The sequence below is a fragment of the Pongo pygmaeus genome, chromosome 6 (genome assembly GCF_028885625.2).
Source record: "Pongo pygmaeus isolate AG05252 chromosome 6, NHGRI_mPonPyg2-v2.0_pri, whole genome shotgun sequence".
In the NCBI taxonomy this organism is placed as follows: Eukaryota; Metazoa; Chordata; class Mammalia; order Primates; family Hominidae; genus Pongo; species Pongo pygmaeus.
Genome location: NC_072379.2, coordinates 106,359,017 through 106,386,173, shown reverse-complemented (window position 1 = coordinate 106,386,173; position 27,157 = coordinate 106,359,017). Strand labels below are relative to the sequence as shown.

Genomic DNA, 27,157 nt, shown 5'->3' with positions numbered 1-27,157 from the left:
GAGCGAGGAACCCTGGATGGGAGGTGTCCCAGGAGGCAGGGACATTTGCTTATTCAAGGCATGTACATACAGTTTGAACCTTTACGTTTTGTGTAATATTATTTCAGTTGCGGGTCCTTGAGTTTGCTGAGGTATACTCCTAATCTATGCTGACAAAGGCTTTTGTTCTCTTTCCAGTTGGCTTTTGGGATTCTGCGGATTGGATTTGTAGTGATATACCTATCTGAGTCCCTCATCAGTGGCTTCACTACTGCTGCTGCTGTTCATGTTTTGGTTTCCCAACTCAAATTCATTTTTCAGTTGACAGTCCCGTCACACACTGATCCACTTTCAATTTTCAAAGTAAGTATTTTTTTCACCTAAAAAATACTGAAATACATGAAACTCACTACTGTGTTTTTAGAGAGCTTTCCTTTAATGCCTTTGCCATAGGGTTTACCTACAGGTTGTAAAATTTATTCATATTAAAAAAGAAAGCAGCACTTTGGGAGGCCGAGGCAGGCGGATCACAAGGTCAGGAGATCGAGACCATCCTGGCTAACACAGTGAAACCCCGTCTCTACTAAAAATTAAAAAAAAAAATAGCCAGGCATGGTGGCGGGCACCTGTAGTCCCAGCTACTCGGGAGGCTGAGGCAGGAGAATGGTGTGAACTAGGGAGGTGGATCTTGCAGTGAGTCGAGATCACTCCACTGCACTCCAGCCTGGGCAACACAGTGAGACTCTCGTCTCAAAAAAAAAAAAAAAGAAAAGAAAAAGAAAGTAAAGCCAGGCATGATGGCTCATACCTGTAATCCCAGCACTTTGGGAGCCTGAGGCAGGAGGATCACATGACACTTGAACCCAGGAGTTCAAGACCAGCCTGTGCAACAAAGTGAAACCTCACCTTTACGATAAATAAAATAATTAGCCGGGCATGGTGGTGCATGTCTGTAGTCCCAGCTTTTTGGAAGGCCGAGGCAGAGGATCTCTTGAGCCAGAGAGTTAGAGGCAGCAGTGAGCTGTGATTGCACCACCGCACTCCAGCCTGGGCAACAGAGCAAGACATAGTCTCAAAAAAAAAAAAAAAAAAAAAAAAAAAAGAAAAGAAAAGAAAGAAAAAAGGAAAGGAAAGAAAAGAAAAAGTAGCAAGGGAACAATACTGAAAATCAACCACATCTACCATACAGCTAATGTTAACAACAAAATTAAGTAACACTTCTCTTAGATTTGACTCAAGTATTTTCCAAAAGGAAAAAAAAAAGTCTATGTTTTAAAAGCTTTACCATTTTGTCCCAAGTTTTAAAATGTTTCTTAAAATCTTATTTTGAAAGAAATTTGCTGATTGAGTTATGATGTTTTCCTGTTTCTTGAAAAGCATGTCTCATTCTTTTAGAATTGAAGTTCTTGGGTCCTTTTTGCACCCCGTTTAGAAAATAAAAGAACATTTACCACTATATAGGTCAGCAGTTCTCCCCTCCTCCAGAGGATGCAAAGTAGAACAGATAGTGTTCTTAGTTTTAAAACTTGGGACAAAATGGTAAAGCTTTTAATAACATAGATTTTTTTTTTTTGAAAATACTTGAGTCAAATATAGGAGAAGTGTTACTTAATTTTTGTTGTTAACATTAGCTCAATGGTAGATGTGTTTGATTTTTAACAACTCCCAACAGTTTTTGGGAGTTGAGACAGAACTTGCTCCCAATTGGAACCAACACTCTCTCAATTCCATCCAGAGGCATTCCAGAAGTGGAGTGTTCTAGAAGCAATTTGGGATCCAGTTTTGGCCTGCTTGGGCTTTTGGGGGTATGTGGATGTGGAACCCAACTAGCTTCAAGAAGTAAGACCATGCATAGTGCACAGTTAACCAGAAAACTATTTTCCAGAAGTGACATAGAGAGTCAGCTAAGAAATGTGAGGGGGTGTAAACCCCCAAAAAGGGCCATGAATTGAGCATACTAAGCAAAACTATCAAAGATCAGAAGTTATTCCCTGGATAGAGTAGTGATGGCTGTGAAATAAAAAGTGATGACCAAAGAGACCTAATAAAGGCAGGAGACCAGTGGGAAAAATGTGAAAAGTATCCAACAAAATTTGACACTAGCCATAGAGATTCCCAGAAAAATGCCAGAAGCATTCTTAAACTAGTGTGCCGCCTACACTATGCTAACTTACTCTTCTCATATCTCCATCGCTACTCTCTACAATTTCACATTCACGATTAAACCGGGGCAGAACAGGAAATCACCATCAGTCTCTGTCAGTCTTTTTGCTTCCATGTTTATTTTTATTTGTTTGGAGATTTGTTGTATCCAAATTATGCATTAATATAGGGCTTTGGTGGTTTTTGTTTTTGTAATTGTAGGTACTAGAGTCTGTATTCTCACAAATAGAGAAGACTAATATTGCAGACCTGGTGACAGCTCTGATTGTCCTTTTGGTTGTATCCATTGTTAAAGAAATAAATCAGCGCTTCAAAGACAAACTTCCAGTGCCTATTCCAATCGAATTCATTATGGTAATTGATCATTTTCAGACTCTGTCATAGTTACTCTACTATAGTTACTCTACTCTACTTTATATGTTGAAAGTCCTTCACCATCTGTAGCTCAGGAGGTTTTAGTGGGGCAGAGGCCATCTCTGCAGTTTTCGGGCATAATGTTTAGCATGGTTTTATTTTTATTCAGAATTTAATAACTTCCTCTTAAGATTTTGAGTTAATTTTTTCCATGTGAGACAAGGATAGTGCCGAGAGCAAGACCCTTGACAAAATGTCGTGTTAGAGCCGTTTGAATTTAGCTGTGGTTCTCAATCCTGGAGGCATGTTAGAATTGCCTCCGAATTTCTTAAAAAGTAACAAAGCCTGGGCTGGAATTCTTACTTAACAGGTACAGAAGTGGGTTTTGGCAATTTATTTTTTTTCAAAGCAAGACTCTTACTTGCATCTCACATTTCTAACTTGGGCCATTTGCAACTTTGCAGACCGTGATCGCAGCAGGTGTATCCTATGGCTTTGACTTCAAAACCAAGTTTAGAGTGGCTGTGGTTGGGGACATGAATCCTGGGTAAGTGTGTCTTCGATGATGGCATCACCATGCACTAAGCAGAGAGTTAGCAGTAGTGACAGGAGAGGTACAATCCGAACTGCAGGTCAGCCTGCAGGTAACCCTCATCAGAATCCTCCCTGCACCCTGCATCCCTAAGGAAGGCTCACTGCTTTCCTTCTAGGAAGGTGCTACAAAGAAAGGCAGGGTGTGCAGTTGTTTTTTTTTTTTTCAGCCTCCCCACAGTGAATGCAGTTCTTAATATCAGAAGGCTTCTCCTTGTGGAAGAACTCACAAACAAGACAAGCAGGGACACAGACCAGTAGAAACTCACAGGAAAGTAAAATTTAGCAAAGTAGTGAAAGTATAAAAATAAGCAAAGTAAGTCCAGACGTAGTGGCTCATGCCTGAAATCCCAGCAATTTGAGAGGCCAAGGTGGGAGGATCACTTGAGCCCGGGGGTTCAAGACCAGTCTGGGCAACACAGCAAGACCCCCATCTCTTGTTTTTTTAAAAATATATAAATAATACAATAAAGAAATATAGGCAAAGTAAACTGCTTCTCCTCTTAAAGAAACATCAAGTGAAACCAGATTTCCTTGTCCATAAATTACTATAAACAATATGTAATGCTTTGTTTGAAGTTACTGGAGCCAAGTTCTGAAAGTTCAAAGAAGACACTGAAGGAACACAGGCACTCCACGTGAGCAGTCCAGATAGGCACACTCTGTCCTTTCTCCTGATCAGATTCAAAACAAGGGCAGAGCAACTTTTCCCACTGCAAAAGGATGAGAAGTCCAATTTGTACAAGAATTTTAAAATGTATTTCATTACATTTAGTGAATTGAGAAGGAAGATCATTTTGTGTTGTTTCTTCTAACCACAGCATCAGTTTCTTCCAACTTACCAAGGAAAAGTTGTTTTCCTGTTTTGTTTTGTTTTGTTTTTTTAAAAGACTTCTCTCCCTCTCTATGCTTAACACATATTTGAGAATTCGAGAAATCAACATTTATATGAATTTTTTTTTTACTTTAAAACAGCCACATTCTTTTAAAGGCAAATATATGTTCTTTTAATTTTTTTAAAGAAAAAAAATTTTTTTATTACCAGATCTTCGTGTGTTACATTTCATGAATCTCAAGCATCACTTTTAATTTTTAAAGTTTTAAAGTGGAAATTAGGCTGAAACTGAAAGACTGTTTCTAGGGTTTCCTTCTATTCTGCCACTTTGAAGTGATTTCACTTTACTTAAATGTCTTGGGAGACATAAACCAAATAGAAAAAATAAATACTTGCAAAACCAAACAGGATCTTGTCAGAAGGGCTTGGAAAATAAAAGATAAACTTAAGATCACTGAGTTACACCTTAAATACCTCAACAACAGTCTTGTTTAGTGAGTGTATTTTCAATGTCAGTGTACCTCTCTCCACAGTGTGTGGGGTGTGGCAACGGGTAACCATTACATTCAAAAGAGTGGCAGTGTAACCTAGTAGGTAAGCTCCAGTGTTCTAGAGGCAGAGTACCTGAGATTTGATTCTGACTCACTTTCTGAGCTAAGCACATTACCAAAAACTGTGCCTCAATGTTCTTGGCTGTAAAAATGAGGCTAAAAATAATAGCTATCAAGTAGGATTCTTTTAAGAGTTGAGTGACTTAATACATGTAACATGCTTAAGTGCCTGACTTACAATAAATGTTCAAATTACACTACTATTGTTACTAGTTTAACACCTAAATTAGGTAGCAAGCACTTGAGCTTTTTACTCTCCGTTTTTTTTCTGGGTGATGATTGAATGGGTATTTTAAGTTTTTGTTGATTGCAAATAGACTATAACTGGAAGGTAGTGATTATTAATTATTGCTAACCTACTGTTCATGAGTATGCCACCTTAGAAGTTATTTTGCAAAGTCTCATACACTAAATACAAATAATTTGGCTGAAGAAAAGTGCTCATTGAAACAGTAAAGGAAACACAAGGAGTATATTCAGATTCCAGAGGGATCCTATAATAATAGCTGACAGGCACTTTGTGTTTTACAGTGTGTAAATAGTATTTGCATTTATTATTTGACCCTCCCACTAAACTGTGAAGAAAAGAGAACAAGGACAGGCGCCATGGCTCACGTCTGTAATCCCAGCACTTTGGGAGGTCGAGGCGGGTGAATCACTTGCGGTCAGGAGTTCGAGACCATCCTGGCCAACATGGCAAAACCCTGTCTCTACTAAAAATACAAAAATTAGCTGGGCGTGGTGGCATGCACCTGTAGTCCCAGCTACTTGGGAGGCTGAGGTGGGGTGATCTCTTGAGCCTGGAAGGTGGAGGTTGCAGTGAGCTGTGCACTCCAGCCTGGGAAAGAGGAGACCCCATCTCAAAAAAACAGAGAACAAGCATTATTATCCTCACTCTACAAATGAGGAAATTGTGACTCGGGAAGGGCAAGTGGCAGAGCCAGGAAATGAACCCAAGTCTTTAGACTGTAAATCTTCATCACATCACTCTGTCTATGGTGTTCAGAGACCAGAACAAAAGAATAATAAGGTCCTGGTTATTAAAAAACAAAAACATTCCAAGCTAACTTTTGGATTTATAATGGCATCAGATATAATAGTACTTCTTCAAAATTATGGTATAATAGTACTTCAAAATTAGAGCTAAAAATGTATTACCATAGATATTCACAAAATGTGGAACAGCAATTCAGAAAGAGTTGATTGGACCTAATTAACCCACTTCCAATAAGTCTGATGTCAGAAATAGATGCTTATAGGAGTGGAACATTTTAGTAAATTGATGTTAAGCTTGAGATACATCCACCTTTTATGATACAATTAGTAAATATAATTGAACTGGTCTACGTTCATGAGGCTTAAGCACAGAAGTATGCCCTATGAGTTGAAGGTTTCTCTGACATATATCACTTTAAAGAGAAACCCACTCTCCATTAGGGTCACAGTTGGCTCTAGCATTTCTGTGAAGTGCAGGGCAGAGTCCAAGGCCCATCTATTTGCCAGGAGTTTTCCATGAAAGGTTATTATTATCAACGGAAAGAAGACTTTTTTGCTTTCCTTGTCTCGGAATTGTGTTTGCTCAAAGGACTTCATGTATGGATAACTATTGGGAGCATTTTGAGTGATGCTTTGCAACCCAGTGTAACAATACAAGTGGAATGGAAGACATTTTGCAGGAAGCTTATAAGAATACACACGCACATTATAGTGTGGTTTTACTGGCAAAATCATATCTGATTTACCACTATCCTTGGATTGAATTTGCAATCTTTTACCAAATTCAGGCAGTGTTGCTTTTCAGCATTAAGAAAGCAGATTCCAAAGTTGTCAGTGGAGATAAATTCTCGTTAATCATACTCCAAAGTGAGACACAACTCAGCCTAGATTGCATTCATTCATTGATTTGCCCAATGGTTATATCAGTTTATGAATTGGTTGGTGACATTCAGACTTGCTTAATTTCAATTTTAGATTTCAGCCTCCTATGACACCTGACGTGCAGACTTTCCAAAACACCATAGGAGATTGCTTCGGCATCGCAATGGTTGCATTTGCAGTCGCCTTTTCAGTTGCCAGCGTCTATTCTCTCAAATATGATTATCCACTTGATGGCAATCAGGTAAGTATACAAACTACACTGGGTCTCATTGGGCAACTTTAAATAATATTTTGCACACATAATATCAATGGTGCCACTTCTGAAAAAGGTTCCTTCTTGTTTTCTTGTCAGGAGTTAATAGCCTTGGGATTGGGTAACATAGTCTGTGGAGTATTCAGAGGATTTGCTGGGAGTACTGCCCTCTCCAGATCAGCAGTTCAGGAGAGCACAGGAGGCAAAACACAGGTATGTTAAGATCTTTGCTGCAAGCACTGTCCTAGCATTAGTAACTAGGAAATTCAAGCCGGGGAAAAGTTGAGTTGGTGATGATAATTTTTTTATCCTCCCAGATTGCTGGGCTTATTGGTGCCATCATCGTGCTGATTGTCGTTCTAGCCATTGGATTTCTCCTGGCTCCTCTACAAAAGGTAACACTGTCTTTGGATAGCATCTCTACTTTTGGTGGTAAATCAAGGACCCCGGTTCTTAAATTCTGAAAGCACAAACTAAACTAGGGGAAATGAGGTAATGACAAACTCTCAAGTACTCTTCTTGGCCAATCCTCTGTGTGACCAAAAATATTTCTTTTCTGCTGGCAACGTTTTCTGAATGTTAGGAACATAGATGCCCAACCCTCCTTATCTCCTCTACACTTTGCATGTGCATAGCCCCAAGTAGAATTAATGTTGAAATAGGAGGGCACCCTGTAACCGCACCTTCAACATGCATGGACTGAGTAGAGGTTTTCTTAAAGGTTAAGGTAATCAGGCCCGCTATCTAATTCAGAGAATGGCACTACCAGCCACACAACTCGTTCTTAGGAAGACACCCTGAAGCTTCTAGAACTTTGGTTTAACCCCAAGACCAACACTGTTGGATTGTGGGATGGGAGTGAACAGCCAGCACAGACCTCCCAGCCCTACTCTCATGCTCCTCTGCCTATAAGCTTGAGGGTTTAGTTTAATACTTTGTAAATTGCTGCAGCACTCAGATATAAAACATACCATCAGACCCTGGAAAGCAAAGGCTCTCTAGGAAACAAGATGACAGTAAATATATTGTTCCTTGTGGTTTTAATATAATTTTGTGATGGTACATGGAGCCCTGTTGACCTGCTTCTAATCCTGGCTCTGCTACTTATTATCTGTGTGATTTTGGGCAAATTACTTAATCTTGCTGAACCTCAAGCGCCACATTTGTAAAATAGAAAGGGAAATAATACCCACTACACAGAGTGACTATAAAAATAAATAAGATCATGTATGTGAACTACTTAGCTGAGGGTTTGGCATATGATAAATACTTGATAAATGATAGTCATTATTGTTAATATTATTATTATTCTACATTGTATTACACTCCTGGCTACAAAGGATATAGAGATATGATACAGCCCACCAATGTCTATTGGCTGTTACCTAGGCCTTTTTTCCTTGTTGGTTGGTAGCCGAACGGTGACTTTGGTCCCAGGTTTCTGGACTCCCAGTGTGGTCATCTCAAAAAGCTCACTGACCAAATCCATCTTCAAGCAGGGCAGAGAACAATTTGCCAAAAATATGCATTCTCCATAGGCTATACTTCTGATTTCAAAATAAGTGGCATAAAAGGAATGAAAAAGTCACCACTAAAGAAATAGAATATATCTCAATAAAAATAAACGCACACACACTCACCCCTACAGAGAGAACTCCACCCTCTCATGCTTCTCCCCGGGTATACACTTGAGTTCTACCTAGCTCACATCTATTTGGAGACACTAAAGGAATAATTACCAAATCTTGTCCAAGATTTAATCAAAGCCCCTTTTATAAAGGGTCCTGTGATATGTTCTTTTTAGGCCATTGCGGTCAGGAATGTCTTTGTTTCAAACACCCAAATAACTATTTTGCTTCTTTTTATCATATGAAGGCAAAATAACCCATAATAAAAGCTCATAATAGATATTTGTTGAGTGCTCACTGCATGTCAGCAGAGCTCTAAGCATTTTCTCTTCATTTAATCCTTTATATCAAATGCAGTACGGATACCAGATTCCTGCGGAAATTATCCCCCTTTCCTTTCTATGATTTCTTAATGCTCTGTAATCTTTACTTTAAAAGTACTCTGTCATATATGTATGTCATCGTAAATTATTTCAAATTGTTTTTCCGTAGAATACTGACGGTGGGAAATAATGCCCGTGAAAAAAAAATGTCTCTTCGCACAGGTGTCTCTTGACATATTTTATACTTAGAGAATTAAAAGTCCTGCAAAATGGAGAAGCCGGTTGTACAGTCCTCTGACTTCTTCGCCTAGCTACCACAATGGTGACATCTTACATAGCTGTAGTACAGTATCAGTACTATACATTAGTATAGTATGTTAAGTAGATTACAGACTTTATTCAATTTTCACCATTTTTTAACTGGCATTCACTTGCGTGCCAAATTTTTTAAAAATCACTTAAGACCATATTTCTTCTAAACTGTGACCTCTATTCTCACAGTTAGTAAAATTAATTGCTTAGATATTATATTATAAGGATTACCTGTGAAAATTAGAAATAGGCAGATCAGTTCAACTGTCCTCAAGATATAAAAATAAAAACTGTGTCTGACTTTTCTTTGTACATTGTGTTTTCATGGTATAGCAGTATACAAGTTCCATACTCCATTCAGAATAAAATAAATTGGCAGAGGGAACGGACAGTGAGGGGCATGTTCCTACAATTACGATAAAATCCAAAGAACGAAGAGAATTTACTTAGCTATTCAGCATTTTTCACCTTAACTATCACAATTCCTGCAAGACAAAAGATCACATTCTGGCTGTGGAAGAATTGGAAGCCTGAAGCGTGGCTGTAGGGATTAGTACTGGCCTGGGAAATATTCATTCATTGGCTCAGCCACTCATTCACTGACTAATTTTAAAGCCCCTCCTGTATGCATTTAACATAGTAGGTTCTGGGGATATAGCAGGAACTAGATAGATATGTTTCATGCTGTCCCAGAAAGCCCGCCTCAAGTCATCTCATTCCAGGACCTCAAGCTCCCCAAGCTATTTTTTTTTTTTTAAGCAAAGAGCAACCCCCATCTCCTTGACTCCAATAAACAAACACACATTAGACTGTCTCTGCTTGGGAGGAGTTTATTCCAAGTGTTTATCTCTCATAGGTCTGAAGGTCTGCCTTTCTCTGTCCCAAGGTGCAGGCTACTAAACGCCATCAGATCATCTATCTCATAATCACAAGAGCAGCCTAGGCCTTGTCACTGTTGTGGGGACAAAGTCATTCATAGGAACAGGTCAGAGTCCCAGTTCTGGTGTGTCTTGTGTGGCATCACACACCGGAAAGGGGTGTATGCTTTGATTTGCTTTGAGGCCCTTTAAAGCACACACTTATCTATAGCCTTCACCTTCGCTTCCATATGGTTTATTTCATTAACTTAAAGTACATCTGATGTTTGTGTTTTTCACAGTCCGTCCTGGCAGCTTTAGCACTGGGAAACTTAAAGGGAATGCTGATGCAGTTTGCTGAAATAGGCAGATTGTGGCGAAAGGATAAATATGATTGTGTAAGTAGAGGCAATAGTATTTGAAAGAGAGATAAATCACAATAGCATTTTAACGCTAATGTGAAATGTATGTTTATATTGTAAACAAAATATAGAAATTTTGTTTCTATATATCCATTCAAAAAAACCTTAGTTTGTTTTATTTGCTATTTTTAAATTGCATACTCTAATGATCATTTTCTGGGACTTTAATTTTTTTAAATGGGCTACTTTTAACTTAAAAGAATGGGCTCCATGAAACACTAGTCTAGAACTTCCTTAGGCCTATTCTAAAAGTTCTTGCAGTAATCCCAAATACCACAGAAACTCTCTGAATTTAGGGTATGCATGGCTTCTGTTCTTCATTACATAATGTGTTTGTTTCCACAAATCTGTGAAGAACTTAATTTCTGAACATTCCTTTTGGAAATACTCTCATTTGGAAAGGCTCCCCCTTGCTCTCACATGCTTTGCTATTTTAACAGGGTCAAAGTCTGTGGTGTAAAAATGCCTGTTAACATACCCTTAGGTATTTAAAGATCGTAACTAGTAAACTACACTTGGTTTACTTTTGTGGGGCATTTTAACACCCTTTTGGCACGCTAAAATTCTTATAAAGATAGCAACCATTAATTAAATCAGCAGACCAAGAGTAAAACATTAGTATAAGCTCTACCAGTTAATTTGCTGATTTTTTTTTTAAGAGATAGGATCTCCCTCTGTCACCCAGGCTGGAGTGCAATGGTGCCATCCTAGCTCACTATAACCTCAAACTCCTGGGCTCAGGCAATCCCCCTGCCCCAGCCTCCTGAGTAGCAATGGCTACAGCTGCAGACCACCATCCTCAGCTATTTTTTTTTATTTTTTGTAGAAACAGATTCTCACTATGTTGCCCAGGCTAGTCTTGAACTCCTGGGCTCAAGTGATCCTCCCACCTCAGCCTCCCAAAGTGCTGGCATTACAGGTGTGAGCCTTCACGCCCAGTCTAATTTGCTGATTTTAATCAACAGCACCTGGTTCTATTAGGTTGGTGCAAAAGTAATTGCGGTTTTTGCAATTATAATTATCACTGTGAAAGATAATTCCATTTCCTAAGTGAGTTGGAGATGGGATTAGAAATAAATACACTTTCTTTGACTCCTCTTATATTTGTGTGTGTTTTTGTGGCCCAGAACCTGAGCCAGCAGAAATGACCTCTTGGGAAAAGTGTCTTCTGTGCACTTTACTCCCTGGCGCAAGATGACAACTTTCAACTTCCACCACGTCTGGCAATTTTTTAAATTTCTTTTTATACGGACAAGGTCTCACTGTCTCTACAAAAAAAAAAAAAAAAAAGAGTTTTTTTAAAAGACCCCGTCTCGACATTGTACTTCAATCAAAGTAAATTGTAGTGTACGTGTTGCCTTCTTTTCACAGTTAATTTGGATCATGACCTTCATCTTCGCCATTGTCCTGGGACTCGGGTTAGGCCTGGCAGCTAGTGTGGCATTTCAACTGCTAACCATCGTGTTCAGGACCCAATTGTGAGTGCTCAAAGTGCTCTGCATCCTGGCAGGCTCGGACCTGCCCACATCAGAAGAGAAAAAAAAATGTCACTGGCTAAGAGAACAGTAGTTGGTTGATAGGTGTGCATTTCTATCAGGATGGGTCAGTTTATCCTCCCTCCGGTTGCTCATCTCAAGGCCTGAAGGGCAATAGCGTGGCCCAGCTTTGGAACATCAGCCCAGGGAGGAGACCTGCTGTTGGTCTGCTTCTGGCTTTGACTCCAGTTCAAATAAATCATATAAATCTCTGAGTCTATTCGCCCAGCTATAAACCAGAAGTAATTCTATTCCAAGCAGGCTTAATGTCTTTGCCTTGTACTTGTTAAACATGGAAATGTGTTACTGAGATTGTGAGATTCTTTCCATCTAGTGGATGGATTTCCTCTTTATAGGTTGTTAGATTGCACTCGTACCTTTAAAATATGGAGCTGGATTAGAGAACTTCTCAAAGGTCCCTCTTACCTTAAAATTCCACAAAAGCCATTTGGAATTCTTGATTTTTAATAATCATTCAGTCCAAGCATCTTTTTAATTTTTATTTGTTTATTTATTATTTTTTGAGACAGAGTTTCGCTCTTGTCGCCCAGGCTGGAGTGCAATGCTGCAATCTCGGCTCACTGCAACCTCTGCCTCCTGGGTTCAAGCAATTCTTCTGCCTCAGCCTCCCAAGTAGCTGGGACTATAGGTGCCTGCCACTGGCTAATTTTTGTATTTTTACTAGAGACACGGTTTCACCGTGTTGGCCAGGCTGGTTCGTGAACTCCTGACCTTGGGTGATCTGCTCACCTTAGCCTGCCAAAGTGCTGGGATTACAGTCATGAGCCATGGCGACCAACCTTGATTTTTTTAAATCTCTGCCATGTAACATCACTACCATGTGGTTGCTGAGCCTATTTTGAATTACATGGTGTGACAGAAAAAGAGGCTTCCTTGGGAACTAAGGAGTTCTAGAACAGAAATTGTTATCACAAAGTCAATCCCTGACTGATGGAATACATCCATATTGAAATACTCCTGAACTCTTTCATTTATTTATATTTCATTCCATTTTTTACTGGGAACCCATCAAACATAGAGACAATGAATGGTCATAAGCAAGTCATTTTACTTTTCCATGTCCTTATCCATACAACTGGGTAATCATATCTGCCTTACCTCATGGAATAACTGTGATATTCACAATCAAAATGGCAAAAGCATAAGGAGTTGCTTTGTAAACTGTAACATGACAAATGAGAGGCACTTTTTAGGTGCTGTGAGAGGACACAAAGATAAGTAAAACAAGGTGTTCACCTTCCAGAGTCTCTGATGGCATGATGATTCCCCAACCTTTTACATTTTGAAAAGTGAGCCTGCTTTGGTATGCTGGAAAAAAAATCAGTGTTAGCCTTATAGGCTTAACAAACATACATGAATGATTTACTTGGTGTTTTTCTCCCTACAGTCCAAAATGCAGCACACTGGCTAATATTGGAAGAAGCAACATCTATAAGAATAAAAAAGATTATTATGATGTAAGGGAGATTCATTTTTTTCTTTGACTTGCTAAATGATATTAACTATGGATCTAATGGGCACCACCTAACAATGCTTCTCTGCCTTATAGATGTATGAGCCAGAAGGAGTGAAAATTTTCAGATGTCCATCTCCTATCTACTTTGCAAACATTGGTTTCTTTAGGCAGAAACTTATCGATGCTGTAAGGTTTGGGGTTATTTAATTTTTTTCCTTGTAATCTTACTGAATATCTGGGAATGTCATTGTTCTGTAAGGTCATTGTTGAGGCTGGGTTGTGTCACATATGTTGAGGTGGGGTTGTGCCAGTATTTTTTGTCCCATGTCCCACAGCAGATGAAATTACCTTATGGGGAGTTTGTTAATAGGTTGGGAAATAAGCCTCTTCAGATGACATCTAATATAGAAGAATCCTTTTCTCAAATTCTGATGTAGAGTAAAAGAAATTTACCAAGTTTTGGGCTGCTAGCTTTTAGTAAGTGTCATCCTACAGATTTTCTTTGGGCATCAACTTCAGAAACAGTGAAGGAGCATTTAATATTTGACCACATTCTCAAAGAGATTCACTATAACAGTTGTAAATGAATAGTTAATACTGAATAACAATAAATACTGAGTGTCCCTGGCAAACTGGAGAGATGATGACAAGGAAGCAGTCTTGAGAGTTAAGAAAAAAAGCTCAGTCCTCCCTCTTGAAACATGCCTTTGGTCTACTCTGTACCTTGCATAGAGCCTCTGCCTTAAACCTTAACTATTATTATTAGTTTGATATGCATCCGATATTTTTCTACCGAGTTTTTTGTTGTTGTTTGCAAAATGAGATTATATTGTATATTTGGTTTTCTGTACTGCCCTTTTCGATTACTCTAGTAAACTTCCATCTAACTATATTTTTTGTCAAGGATTTTTTTTTTTTGAGACAAGGTCTCACTTTGTCACCCAGGCTGGCATCATCACAGCTCACTGCAACCTCAAACTCCTGGGTTTGAGCAATCCCCCTACCTCAGCCCCCAAGTAGATGAGACTCCAGGCATGTGCCACTACACCCCACTAAATTTTAAATTTTTTGTAGAGAGGAGGGCTTGCTTTGTTGCCCAGGCTGGCCTTGAACTCGTGGCCTCATGCAATCCTCCCACCTTGGCCTCCCAAAGTGCTAGGATTAGAGGCTTGAGCCACCACGCCTGGCCAAGGATTTTTTATTATGTAATTTGATCCTCCTCTCTTATTTATCTGTAACTAAATATTACAGCAATAAGAATTCATTAGTGTTAAAAAAACAAAGATTAGCCTCAAATATAATACTAAAATTATAAAATAAAATTATACAATAATAAATAACATACAATTATAAATTTTAATAAGATAAAAATTACATACAAGCAGAACACTTATGTAGGTGCCACTCGTACTCAATAAATAGAAAATAAGTAAAATAAAATTCCTTAAGAGTTGTGTAGGTTCCAAACACAAACAGATTCAAATAGAGTTTATGTCCATTCATGTATAATTTATGGATGAATCCTGGACTGTGTTATACAAAAGCTTTTGACTGTTGATAACTGCATACAGGTGGAGCAGAGCATGGGTGTGACCCAATGTTGTTGCTGATGTTGTTTAAACTACTTTTAAATTTTGTCACAAATATTTTTATTATCTGTCCCAATCCCTCAAATCACTCCACTTAAAGTAGTTAAAATTATGCTATATAAATAACAGAATATTCAGTACTCTTGTAACACAGCAATGGGTTTCTCAGGTTGGCTTTAGTCCACTTCGAATTCTACGCAAGCGCAACAAAGCTTTGAGGAAAATCCGAAAACTGCAGAAGCAAGGCTTGCTACAAGTGACACCAGTAAGTTACTTGACCACATTTCTATGCATTATAGCTAAAAGCTTAGTAAAGGATGATTCAAGGTGTTAGTTCCATTCCTTTAAATGAAATGCCAGATAAACAAGGGATTTCATGTGTCAATGAGTGTTATATTTTAAAATGACATCGTTTTGAGGGTCTCCCTAAAATTTTTATTCTCCTGGGAAAAGTACCAAACACAATTGTCTACAATCTTGTTGTTGTTTTGAGACAGTGTCTCACTCTGTGGCCTAGGCTGGAGCGCAGTGGTGTGATCACAGCTCATTGCAGCCTTGACCTCCCAGACTCAAGCGACCCTCCCACCTCAGCCTCCCAAGTAGCTGAAACCACAAGCACATGTGCCACCATGCCTGGCTAATTTTTTTATTTTTTGCAGAGATGGAGTCTCGCCATGTTGCCCTGGCTGGTCTCAAACTCCTGGGCTCAAGTTATCCTCCCACCTCAGTTTCCTAAAGTGCTGGGATTACAGGCATGAGCCACCACACCTAGTCCAATCCCATCGTTTGGCTCAACTCAGAATCAGTGCTTCTGAAACTCACTGGCTATCTCTGACATACACAATGTTTTTCTTGGTCACAGTTTTCATGCTTGTTATCCTCTCCTGCAGAAAGGATTTCTATGTACTGTTGACACCATAAAAGATTCCGACGAAGAGCTGGACAACAATCAGATAGAAGTACTGGACCAGCCAATCAATACCACAGACCTGCCTTTCCAGATTGACTGGAATGATGATCTTCCTCTCAACATTGAGGTCCCCAAAATCAGCCTCCACAGCCTCATTCTCGACTTTTCAGCAGTGTCCTTTCTTGATGTTTCTTCAATGAGGGGCCTTAAATCGGTAATTTCTTTGTTCTTAATGGAAACAACCAATCAATGAATAAAGGTAAAAAAAAAAAAGTGTATTTGTGGGCTGAGCACAGTGGCTCATGCCTGTAATCCCAGCACTTTGGGAGGCCGAGGTGGGTGGATCACTTGAGGTCAGGACTTCAAGACCAGCCTGGCCAACATGGTGAAGCTCCGTCTCTACCAAAAATACAAAAATCAACTGCGTGTGGTGGCGTGCACCTATAATCCCAGCTACTCGGGAGGCTGAGGCAGGAAAACGGCTTGAACTTGGGAGGTGGCAATTGCAGTGAGCTGAAATTGCACCACTGCAGTCCAGCAACAGAGTGAGACTCTGTCTCAAAAACAACAACAACAAAAAACTGTATTTGTGGAAGGATGCTCCTTTAGGTAACATACATTTAATTAGAAGTAAATGATAATCTTAGAGTATTCCATGGAGGGAAAGGTGGTGTTCAGTGGACTCTTGAAAAGGGCATTTTCCATGAGACTGGGTACTATATTGAAGGGAATCAAATCTACAGTTCTAATGTATGCTGAATCTGCTGGTGGACAACTATGCTCACATTCCTTTCAAATTTCAATTCTGTGCTGTTTTCAAATCTTTGTGGGCATTGTATCTAAATTATTCTGAAATCAGAGAAGATCTGGAAGGGTCCTGGGAAAAAATGTAAGAGTGGATCCTTTTGTTTTATCCTCATCTATTATAAGCTGATGAAATTTCACTTGGCTAAAACCCAAATAGATATATGAGAGAATAAATGTCACGTGATTTCAAAACACGACTGAAACAATCAGATTGCAGTCTGTTTTCTTTCCACAGATTAATCACGTTTCTAAAATAAATTAGTTTCTAACAGAAATGCAGAAACATATAAAAAGAAAATTTAAGAAATTCTACATCTTTCTCTCTTTTTCTTGGGTTTCCACAAAAATCTGCCCAAGTGAGAGCTGACTGAAGATAAGACCTATTAAGCATGGGTGAACTGGATACAAAATTAGAAAATGGAAGAATTTTTTTTAAATGTTAACATCATGCAACTCTCAAGTCTACTTGCATTTTCTTTTCTTTTTTGGTTTTGGTTTTTGTTTATTTTAGCTTTTGATTACTTTAGCTTTTGTTTCTGCATTTTCACTCACACACACACACACACACATTTATTTTTTGGTTCTAGCAGTATAACACAAAGGACAGGGGCTCTAATTCTTAGTTAAGTGCCTAGAAGAGGTTCTGAAAGTGTTTACTGATGATGGCAATGATATTAATGATCATCTAACCTAATCAAACAATATAAGCTACTTTTCTTACCTCACATGATCTTACTCATATCACTACTGGTATTTGTTCTTAGCCTAGAGACCAGAAAAATGTATAAAGATTCATTGGTGCTAGATACATCCATTCATTGTGGACAAGAATAATTAGCAACTCATGGTCCATAGGTTCTTTTTTAAAACTTTTATGTAGCAAGAAAGCTCTAGTTGAGATCATCCCAAAGAAGACACTATTTTAAAATTAAATCAGAGTTGTTCTTATGAGTTTGAGGCACAACATTTTCCCATAATACTTCCTTCAAGAATTATCATTTTTAACTTCTTACTGAGGAGAAGGGCTCCTTTGTTTGGGTTTATTTCTGTCATAGAGCCTTGTTTTTAACTTTAGTATCTCTTGACACTATTATCTCTTTTTAAAATGTTAAAGCTTCTAAAAGCAATATATCACCCGTAAGGTATAATTCTGATTGTTTTCTTTATATTTCTGACAAGTGAAACTGTTCCCTAAGGAAGATATACTTTTCTTTTTAACAGATTTTGCAAGAATTTATCAGGATCAAGGTAGATGTGTATATCGTTGGAACTGATGGTAAGTGGCTTTATTTTTGTTTTATGTTCTGACAATCACTTCAGGCTCACTGCCAACTCTCAATCTAGACAGCCTCTCCAAAGAATGAGTATTTTATATAATCATGATGAAAATCTAATACGCAGCCAACCCAATAAAAATCCCTATGGAAACAGCATCTTTGTATTTTAGTTATGTTGATATGTAATTAAATACATTCTACAATTTGAATCCTGGTTTCATAGGCAACAAAGGAGGAATATGTTAACTATTTTTCACACTAAACTTCCTGAAAAGGTAGCCTTGTTTTCTGTCTCTCTTCCTCCCTTCCCTTGCACTCTCCAGCCCATAACAATTTGGTTTAGCTTCACCTGCTGATGAGACCATCCTTGCCAAGGTTATCAGCGATGTCCAGATTGTCAGGATTAACTGCCTTCGTCTCAGGTCCCTCTGCAGCAGCTTACTTGAGCATCTGGCACTCTCTCTAGCATTTGTCTTTGAAACTCTCTCCCTCCCTGACTCTGGCAGGACAGTTCTGATTCACCTCCTACCTCTCAAACATCTCCTCAGGGTCTGACATTGGTTCTTCTCCCACTTTCAGTCTCCTCCAAGCTTCAACCTTACACTCTATACCATAGTTCTAATTCCACAGATTCTTTCTAGTCAATTTCCTACATGTTTATGATTTCATGTATATCTACTTGTTAATGAATCCCCAAACTATACCTCCAGCCCAGATCTTTCTTCTGAGCTGTAGACCAATGAACTCGACTGTGGACGTCCCCCAGGCACCTCAGATAGACATTTTTAAAACTACGTATATGATTCCCCCTCCCAAAAATACTTCTTTCCTATCACAATCACTGCATCGCTGCTTACCTAGTTTTCCAGATAGAAACCCTGAAACCATCACCAATTTCTCCTCTCCTTCCCTCTAGTCAGTGAGTCACCAAGGTCCTATAAATATTTCCTCTTAAATCAGTCTCTTCCTCTCCACTTCCAGAACTTTAATCTAGACCCTTCTCACTTCTCAACTAGGCCTTCTAGAAGGACTTTCTAACTAATATCCTTGTCCATCCCTATAATGCTCTCCTATCCCATTTTCTGAAAGAAGGCTTCTTCAGGAATTTTTCCGACAATAACTGAAAATATCCTTGCTTCCCCAGGCAGAGCACTGGGTCTTCAGACGGTTTGTATCTACAGAATACGCACATATCACATAATTTTGCAGTCCAGTTTCTGTCCCTACTAGACTCTTATCTCTTCCAGGGCAGGTATTGTTCTTGCTTACCTTTTCCCTGTCTCTTCTCTAGATCCTAGGACATGATGGGCATTCAGTAAAGACTTATTGAATACCTACTATTTATCAGGCACTGTTCTGGGTGCTGGGAATACAGCAGTGAATCTGACAAGCCCCTGTCCTCATGAAGCTTATAGCCTCATAGGAAAGCCACATAATAAACAAACAAAAGCATATTTCAGGTAGTGATAAGTGCTAAGAAAAAAGCAGAGTTAAGAAACAGAGGCTGGGAGCGGTGGCTCATGCCTGTAATCTTAGCACTCCAGAAAGCTGAGGCAGGCAGATCACTTAAGTCCCAGAGTTTGAGACTAGCCTGGGCAACATGGTGAAACCCCGTCTCTAAAAAAAAAAAAACATATTAGCTGGGTGTGGTGGCATGTGCCTGTAGTCCCAGCTACTCAGGAGGTTGAGGTGGAAGGATCGTTTGAGCCTGGGAGGTCGAGGCTGCAGTGAGCTGTGATTGTGCCCCTGCACACCAGCCTGGGTGACAGAGCAAGACCCTGTCTCAAATCAAAAAAAAAAAAAAAAAAAGAAAGAAAGAAAGAAAAGAAAGAGAGAAAGAAAAGAAAGAGAGAAAGAAAGAAAGAGAAAGAAGAAAGAAAGAAGACAAAATAAGAAGGAAAGAAAGGAAAAGAAAGAAAGAGAAAGAAAGAAAAAAGGAAGGAAGAAAGGAAGGGAGGGAGGGAGGGAGGGAGAAAGAAAAACTGGTGATCAGGGATGTCCAGCAATATGACATTTTGAGTAGAGACTATTATGAAGTGAGGCAGTCAACCTTGACAGTACTTAGGGGGAGCTTTTTAGGGAGAGGAGATAAGTGGTACACAGGTCCTTCGAAAAGTATAAAATTGCATCCTTAATCTCTCCCTTTCTACTGGATCCTGTCCCTAAAATATACAGACATATTCTAGTTTTAAGACTTTTTAAAAAAACTTTTAAGTTCAGGGGTACACATGCAGGTTTATTACATAGGTAAACTCGTGTCATGGGGGTTTATTGTATAGATTATTTCGTCACCCAGATATTAAGCCTAGTACCCATTAGTTATTTTTCCTGATCGTTTCCCTCCTCCCACCCTTCACCCTCCGATAGGCCCCAGTGTGGGTTGTTCCCCTCCATGTGTCCATATGTTCTCATCATTTAGCTCCCACTTACAAGTGAGAATATGCAGTATTTGGTTTTCTGTTCCTGCATTAGTTTGCTAAGGATAATGGCCTCCAACTCCATGTACCTGCAAAGGATAGTGGGTTTTTAAAATTTTTTTTATATGTTTTTATATAGTATTCCATGGTGTATATGTACCACATTTTCTTTATCCAGTCTATCATCGATAGGCATTTGAGTCCATGTCTTTGCTGTTGTGAATAGTGCAGCAATCAATGTATGCATGCATGCGTCTTTATAACAGAATGATTTATATTCCTTTGGGTATATACCCAGTAATGGAATTGCTGGGTCAAATGGTATTTTTGTCTTCAGCTCTCTGAGGAATCGCCACACTGTGCTTATACACTGTTGGTGGGAGTGAAAATTAGTTCAACCATTGTCAAGTCTTCCTTATAATTAAAAATATCCCCTTGATCCCAGAAACCTTTAATTTACTAACAATTTTACCCTTTCCTCATCATCCCAGATATTTTGGAAAGTATCTGTTCCTGCTGTCTCTGTTGCCTGGCATTCTTTTCAGTCTTTATCAAAGATTATCACCTTCCTTCCCATTGCACGCCACCCACTCCATCCCAGATCCTGGTGGCCACAATGCCCTCCACGCTCCCTCTCCGTCACTGAAAGCTTCCTGTAAACAGAAGAATCCATCTTCATAATTGTGTACCTTCTCTTCCTCCACTTTTCTCCAAATCCTAGGCACTTTTAGATGGTATCTGCTCAAGTTTTCCCAGATACCCACCAAGAGGAAAATTTCTCAGAATTTTCATAGTACATGATCTATATCTCTCTTATATGTTCAACAAAAAATATGAAGACATACTGTGTGCTGGGAATTATTTTAAAACTAAGAGAAGGAAAAAACTAGATTGCTCCTTTCCTCATTATTACACTACACGTTTTCTGTCAGTACTACAGGAATATATAAATGTTCTGTCTTCCTTGAGGCCAAGATTCAGGTCTAATTTATCTTTTGATCTTTCTTATTACTCAGCCAGAGTTTTGCACATGGCAGACATAAGGTAATAGTTGGTTGAGTAATCTATGTAAATGAATGCTGTTTAGTGCCTACAAAAATGGGATTTCTCAAAGATGATTAGAGAGGTAAGTGGTAAGGAAGATGTTTTCTCATAAAACCCAGCAGCTTTGGGAAAATGGGCTATAATAAAGAACCACAGCATATCACTGGTCCATAAACATATGTTCCATTTTGGCAGAATCCCAAACTTTAATAAGAAGCCACACTTGATACCCTAATCATTAAGCAGGGAGATCAATTCACTAGGCTCCTGCCTAAATGAATTTTTTTCTAGGAACTACTGTTTTTCATTTGCTCCTTTGCCTTCCTCCTTTTTACATTAGGGCATTAAATTTTTTTTTTTTTTATTAGAAAGGTATTTGTTAGTTCCAAAAGACATTGTACTAAAGATAGACCGGTATTATACCACTGCAACCCACAAACACTTAACCAAACCTCAATGAAATGCACATTTGCAAATGGAAGGTGAAATTACTAGCCTCGAGGGGAAACCGGTAGCCAAACAATTTTCTTCCTAAAAGTTGCTGTTTTTTTCTCTTCAGATGACTTCATTGAGAAGCTTAACCGGTATGAATTTTTTGATGGTGAAGTGAAAAACTCAATATTTTTCTTAACAATCCATGATGCTGTTTTGCATATTTTGATGAAGAAAGATTACAGTACTTCAAAGTTTAATCCCAGTCAGGTACCAGCTCTTTGGTGACTTTCACAATTGCATAAGCAGCCATCTGCACTCCTTAAATTTCTCTTTATTTTTCAACATTAAAAAAAAATCAGCCCCTAATCCATATTTCCATTCTCTTTTTCTCAGGAAAAAGATGGAAAATTTGATTTTACCATAAATACAAATGGAGGATTACGTAATCGGGTATATCAGGTAAGATTCTGCAACAGGTTTATCTTCACCTAGACATCACAGCAAAAAAAACCCTTCCAAGTAGTGAGGCCACTTCCTGCGTGTGGCAGAAAGTCCAGCACTTGCTTGAGCCTCTGTGCCTCATCCCTAGAAAACCGAAGCAATGCTAACCAATTTCACAGGGAGTTTTCAGGAAAAGAAACTCAGACCCGTACAAAAACAGGATGAAAAAATACTGATAATAGATCTCCATTAATGCAATATTGAGCACATCTTCTTTTGTTTTTCAAACCACTCACAACAATGCTCTTATTCCGGCCCTGTAATAATCCACATAGCAGGGAAGGTATTGCTCTTTCCATTTACAGGTGAATTAGCGATGAAAATGATAAGCGAATACACACGTCCCAATAGCCAGATGCTTGAGAAGTCCCTAGCACAGTGCCCAGTCAAGCAACGAAACAAGTTTCTATCCTTCCTTACTAGAGTGAGTTGCCAATTCAGCATTTAACTGGAGAGTCCCATTTCATTGTAGATGTTCATTTCTAGAACATTCAGTCCTTTAAAGCAATGTTTCTAGTTTGGGAAAAGTAGAATCACAAATTAAAATGGGTTTCTGCTGTAGGCCAGGTAGATGGCAGGTGTATTACATTCATTATCTCAATCCTTATAACAATATACAAAGAAGATATCTTCATTTTCCAAATGAAAAAAAAAAATAGGAAACAGGCTCAGAGAGCTTAACTAATTTGCTTGAGGTCACACACCAAGTGACCCCAACAGGATTGCACTAAGATCTTTCTGATGACAAGACCAGTCTTCTGTTCACTATAGTACACCACCTCTATCCTCTAGTGAAAGACTTAACGGATTGAGGGACCAGAGAAAGAATTTAATGATTGTCTTCAAGCATGGCAGGTGGCTGGTGGTATTTCTTAGTTGAAAGGTCTCAAAAAAGGAATTTCTAGTCAAAATGAAAAAGAAATGTATAGCATAAGATAAATCTGGAACATTATTAAGAGTGGTATCAAGTAGCAAAGGTCAGATGAAAAGGCCATTCCAGAAAATTGGATAGACCTGAGGTAAGAGGTGAATGTACATAAGCACCATGATTCTGTCTCCCAGGACTAGATTCCAGAGAAACCCAATAAAACTGGCACCTTGCCTGAGTACCTTATAAGAAAAGTCTCGCACCAGAAACCCTCTCCTCAGTAATTGTATTCAGAATTGTCACCAAGTATTGGAGGATAAAGGGTAGGAACAGCATTTACCTCATGTCTGACCCAAACACTAGAACCAATTGTCTAACAAATGTAGCTAGCACAGTGGTGGACCTTGGCTTCCCCACATTAAAAAAAGAAACATTTAACACCAGCTCTTTGGCCTCAAGGAAGGTAAATCACCAGCTGTGGATAGGCTACCAGTGGTGACTAGGGTAAAAGCTGAATGTACCAGGCCAACACACATAGTCCTTTGGAATAAATGTGAAGAAAGATATTGCTACAACACACTGTACCATTACTTTAAGTTAGGCCTTTGAATTACAATGTGGTATCACATGGATCTATGTTAAACAAGCAGTGATGGAAGGTACTTGATCATTAAAATTCAAGACAAAAAAACCCCTGATAACTCTGGTAAATTCTAGCTCCTAAGATGTGATTGTTGTAACAGAACTTGACGAGTATTTTAAAACAAGAACTTTCTGTCTTCTTCCAGGTGCCAGTTGAAACAAAATTCTAATCAACATATAATTCAGAAGGATCTTCATCTGACTATGACACAAAAAACAACTTTATACCCAGAAAGTTATTGATAAGTTCATACATTGTATGAAGAGTATTTTTGACAGAATATGTTTCAAACTTTGGAACAAGATTGTTCTAGCATGGCATATTTTTCACATATCTAGTATGAAATTATATAAATATTCTAAATTTTATATCTTGTAGATTTATCAAAGGGCGAAAATTATTTTGTTCATACGTATTTTTGTAGCACTGACAGATTTCCATCCTAGTCACTACCTTCATGCATAGGTTTAGCAGTATAGTGGCGCCACTGTTTTGAATCTCATAATTTATACAGGTCATACTAATATATTTCCATTAAAAAAATCAGTTGTACAGTGGATGTGTCATGTTTTGTTAAATTTGTTAGCTTTCTGAAACATGCCTGCTGTGGGTCCTGTTATATAGTGGTCTGGCTGGAAACCTGCTACATGAGAATCTTCTAACAGAACCCCTGTAATCAGGCTTCTTTGCTCAGATTTTATGATTAGCAGTTTTTTAAAGCATCCAACCTCCTATCCAGATTTTAAACACAATCCTTCTAATGTAATATCTGTAACTATATAGATTTAGTATGAAAACTATACAAGCTAAAAAATGAGAAAACAAGGAAGGTGAAAAGAAAAGATGGGTAGCCAATTCTTCCGGGTCTCAGTGGGAAGAAGAAAAACAGATGGCAGGAAGTAGTATGACTCTCTTCTTTTTTCACTGCTGGTTATTATTTGTAACTCACAGGGCAGAATAACAGCTCTAGACCTCAATTTATCTGGAGGAGGAGATTCAGCACACCTGCTTCTCTTTTTCCACTGGCGTGGCTCTTGGTGCAAATTTGTATTTATGTAATAGTTAGAAATTAAACATCAGCACCAACAGAAAAATATTCAACGCCCTTTATTAAACATCAAACCACTTTGTCAATGGGAAAAGCTGCCCCAACTGTTTTAGATCTTACCTCTGAACATTGTTGTCAAAGTACCTTTCCACTCTCCGTTAGTGTTTTTGAGAGGGCTTCTCTACTGGACTTAAAACTACATACACAAAGGTAAGATAAAGGTTATTTACATAGCCAATCTTAAAAGCAGAATATCAGCACTCTTTAATTTTCCCATTTTTTTGTAGAGACAGGATCTATGTTGCCCAGGCTGTCTCAAACTCCTGGCCTCAAGCAATCCTCCTGCCTCGGACTCCCAAAGTGTTGGGATTACAGGTGTGAGCCATTGTGCCCGGCCACAGCACTCTTTATAACAGTGTTCAACTTTTTGAGTCATGGACTCCTTAGAGTCTCATACACCCTATGAACTTTGGGGGAAAAAATACACACACACACACAATTTACATATAAAATGCCTCACAAATCTTGGGTTAAGAACTTCTCCTCTAAAGAGGGCAGGAAGTCGAAATTGAAAACAGGAGCCTATTTACTCAATCATTTGGTTTGAAGTTGAGGCAAATGCCTTATATATAGGATTGTCGCTGAGGTCTCCATCTTCCCAAGCAACGGTGCCCTCTGCACTCTTCTTGCCAAACAAACCAAACCAAACCAAACAAAAACAAAAAACTCAAGAAACAAGCACAAGCACTCCAATTCTTGTGCCCACATCACAGTACATTCAACCTTATCACCTTAGAGGTTTACTTATCCTTATCCTTAAATGTTTTTTTCTTGTAGGCCACTAAGGTTGGGTATGCTTCTAGTAATGGGAATACATGGGGCTGAGCCTCTACTTGCCTGCCTCAGAGCACATACTGGAAATTGACTAGTACCAAAATCTGATCCCTAATTTAGGAAGAAGTCAAGAGACCATGTTGGAAGATAAAAATAAACTTATATAAACCAGAACAAGATTGGAGGGGACAGGATGCAACTGGGAGACAGAACAACTTGTGAAGAGACAAATACATTACAGAAATTCAGAAAGTGTGAAAGTAATACATGTTGAGCAGTTTATCTTTAAAATTATTTTATAAGTTATTTAAGCACTTGATACATATTTTTGTCTAAACACAGGAACTTACCACTTAGAAATGTAAATGAAAATTTTTAAATGGCTGACCCTACACTGCATGAACAAGAATATAAAAGAGGGATATTTAATTCATGTTTCTAGCATCTTCATCAGGATTTCAACATGTCAAGGCTGATCTGCTGATCTTCCCCTAATCTGCTCTACCAGCATTTTTTCTACCTCAGTTAACGACAACTCCATTTTTCTTAAGCTGATCAAGCCAAAAAATCCACCAGGAAATCCTACTGACTCTCCTTTTAAAATATAGTCATTTAACTGTCAAAAGAGCCCCAATAATGTCGGTACTATAATTTCCCGTTTTTTAAAAAAGCAAAGTAAATGAAGACTCAAAGAGCAAGTAACTATTCTAAATTAGATAGTCACAGGTGGTAAAGCCAGAAATCTGTCTGGACAGTCTAACTCTATACAACACAGGCTTTTAAATATTAGAAAACATCACTTCTCAAAAGAAATTAAAACCTAACTAAAATCTGATTACAAGATAGGACTAAACTCAGGAATAATTATAGGTGCATTCCACAGATTTGTTCCAAAGTCACTAATTTAGCATTGTACAATTATATCCAGATAAGCTGCTAGGAAATACTAATGTTCAGAATTAAATACATTTTCTCTCACGGTTTTGTATGTATTTTGGTAATGTATTTTTAAACATTAAGATTTATGTCCCGGCCACAATACTTTGAATATAAGGAAAATTTTTGAAGAAAATTTAAGGACAACTATCAAGAACAATTCCTAGGTCTAAAGTTAGAATGTAAGCTCCTAAAGGGCAGAGACCATCTATTTTGTTCATTATCATACACCCACATCTAACATATATAATAGGTATTTAACTTTATAAATCAATAATTCATATATATGTATCTTTATGCATATCTTTCCACAAGTCACCCACTTCCCACTTCTTGATACGTGTAATGTTACCACCACTATCTCTCATGTAAATTATTAAAACACCCTTCTGACTGGTCCCCCCGCTTCCATCTTAGCCTCCTTCATCTTATCACACAGCCAGAATAATCCTTTTACCCAAAAAAAAAAAGTTTTAACATTTTTAAGTGAATAGATTTTTTTTTTAAATAAGTCCTACCCAATTGTGAGAACTAAACCCATGACTTATTATTGTTCGCTTCAATCCTATGCTTCTACGGTGCCAAAAAATTCAAAATTTTTAAAGATGGGGATGTGGGAAAATTAAACAC

General features: G+C 38.4%; 1 protein-coding gene across 1 annotated transcript in view; it reads left to right on the top strand.

Moving 5' to 3' along the window:
* Window positions 1–24,266, top strand: part of SLC26A3 (solute carrier family 26 member 3) — a 37,620-nt gene extending 13,354 nt beyond the window's left edge. Inside the window, exons 6-21 of the mRNA XM_054494251.1 lie at window positions 178–342; window positions 2,344–2,496; window positions 2,961–3,043; window positions 6,505–6,652; window positions 6,764–6,877; window positions 6,982–7,059; window positions 10,087–10,182; window positions 11,578–11,684; window positions 13,150–13,219; window positions 13,312–13,404; window positions 14,977–15,072; window positions 15,698–15,931; window positions 17,746–17,800; window positions 21,822–21,964; window positions 22,091–22,156; window positions 23,855–24,266. Coding sequence (XP_054350226.1) covers window positions 178–342; window positions 2,344–2,496; window positions 2,961–3,043; window positions 6,505–6,652; window positions 6,764–6,877; window positions 6,982–7,059; window positions 10,087–10,182; window positions 11,578–11,684; window positions 13,150–13,219; window positions 13,312–13,404; window positions 14,977–15,072; window positions 15,698–15,931; window positions 17,746–17,800; window positions 21,822–21,964; window positions 22,091–22,156; window positions 23,855–23,878 — 1,725 coding nt within the window. The 3' untranslated portion in view covers window positions 23,879–24,266. The remainder of the gene's footprint in view (window positions 1–177; window positions 343–2,343; window positions 2,497–2,960; window positions 3,044–6,504; window positions 6,653–6,763; window positions 6,878–6,981; window positions 7,060–10,086; window positions 10,183–11,577; window positions 11,685–13,149; window positions 13,220–13,311; window positions 13,405–14,976; window positions 15,073–15,697; window positions 15,932–17,745; window positions 17,801–21,821; window positions 21,965–22,090; window positions 22,157–23,854) is intronic.
* Window positions 24,267–27,157: the final 2,891 nt, after the last annotated feature.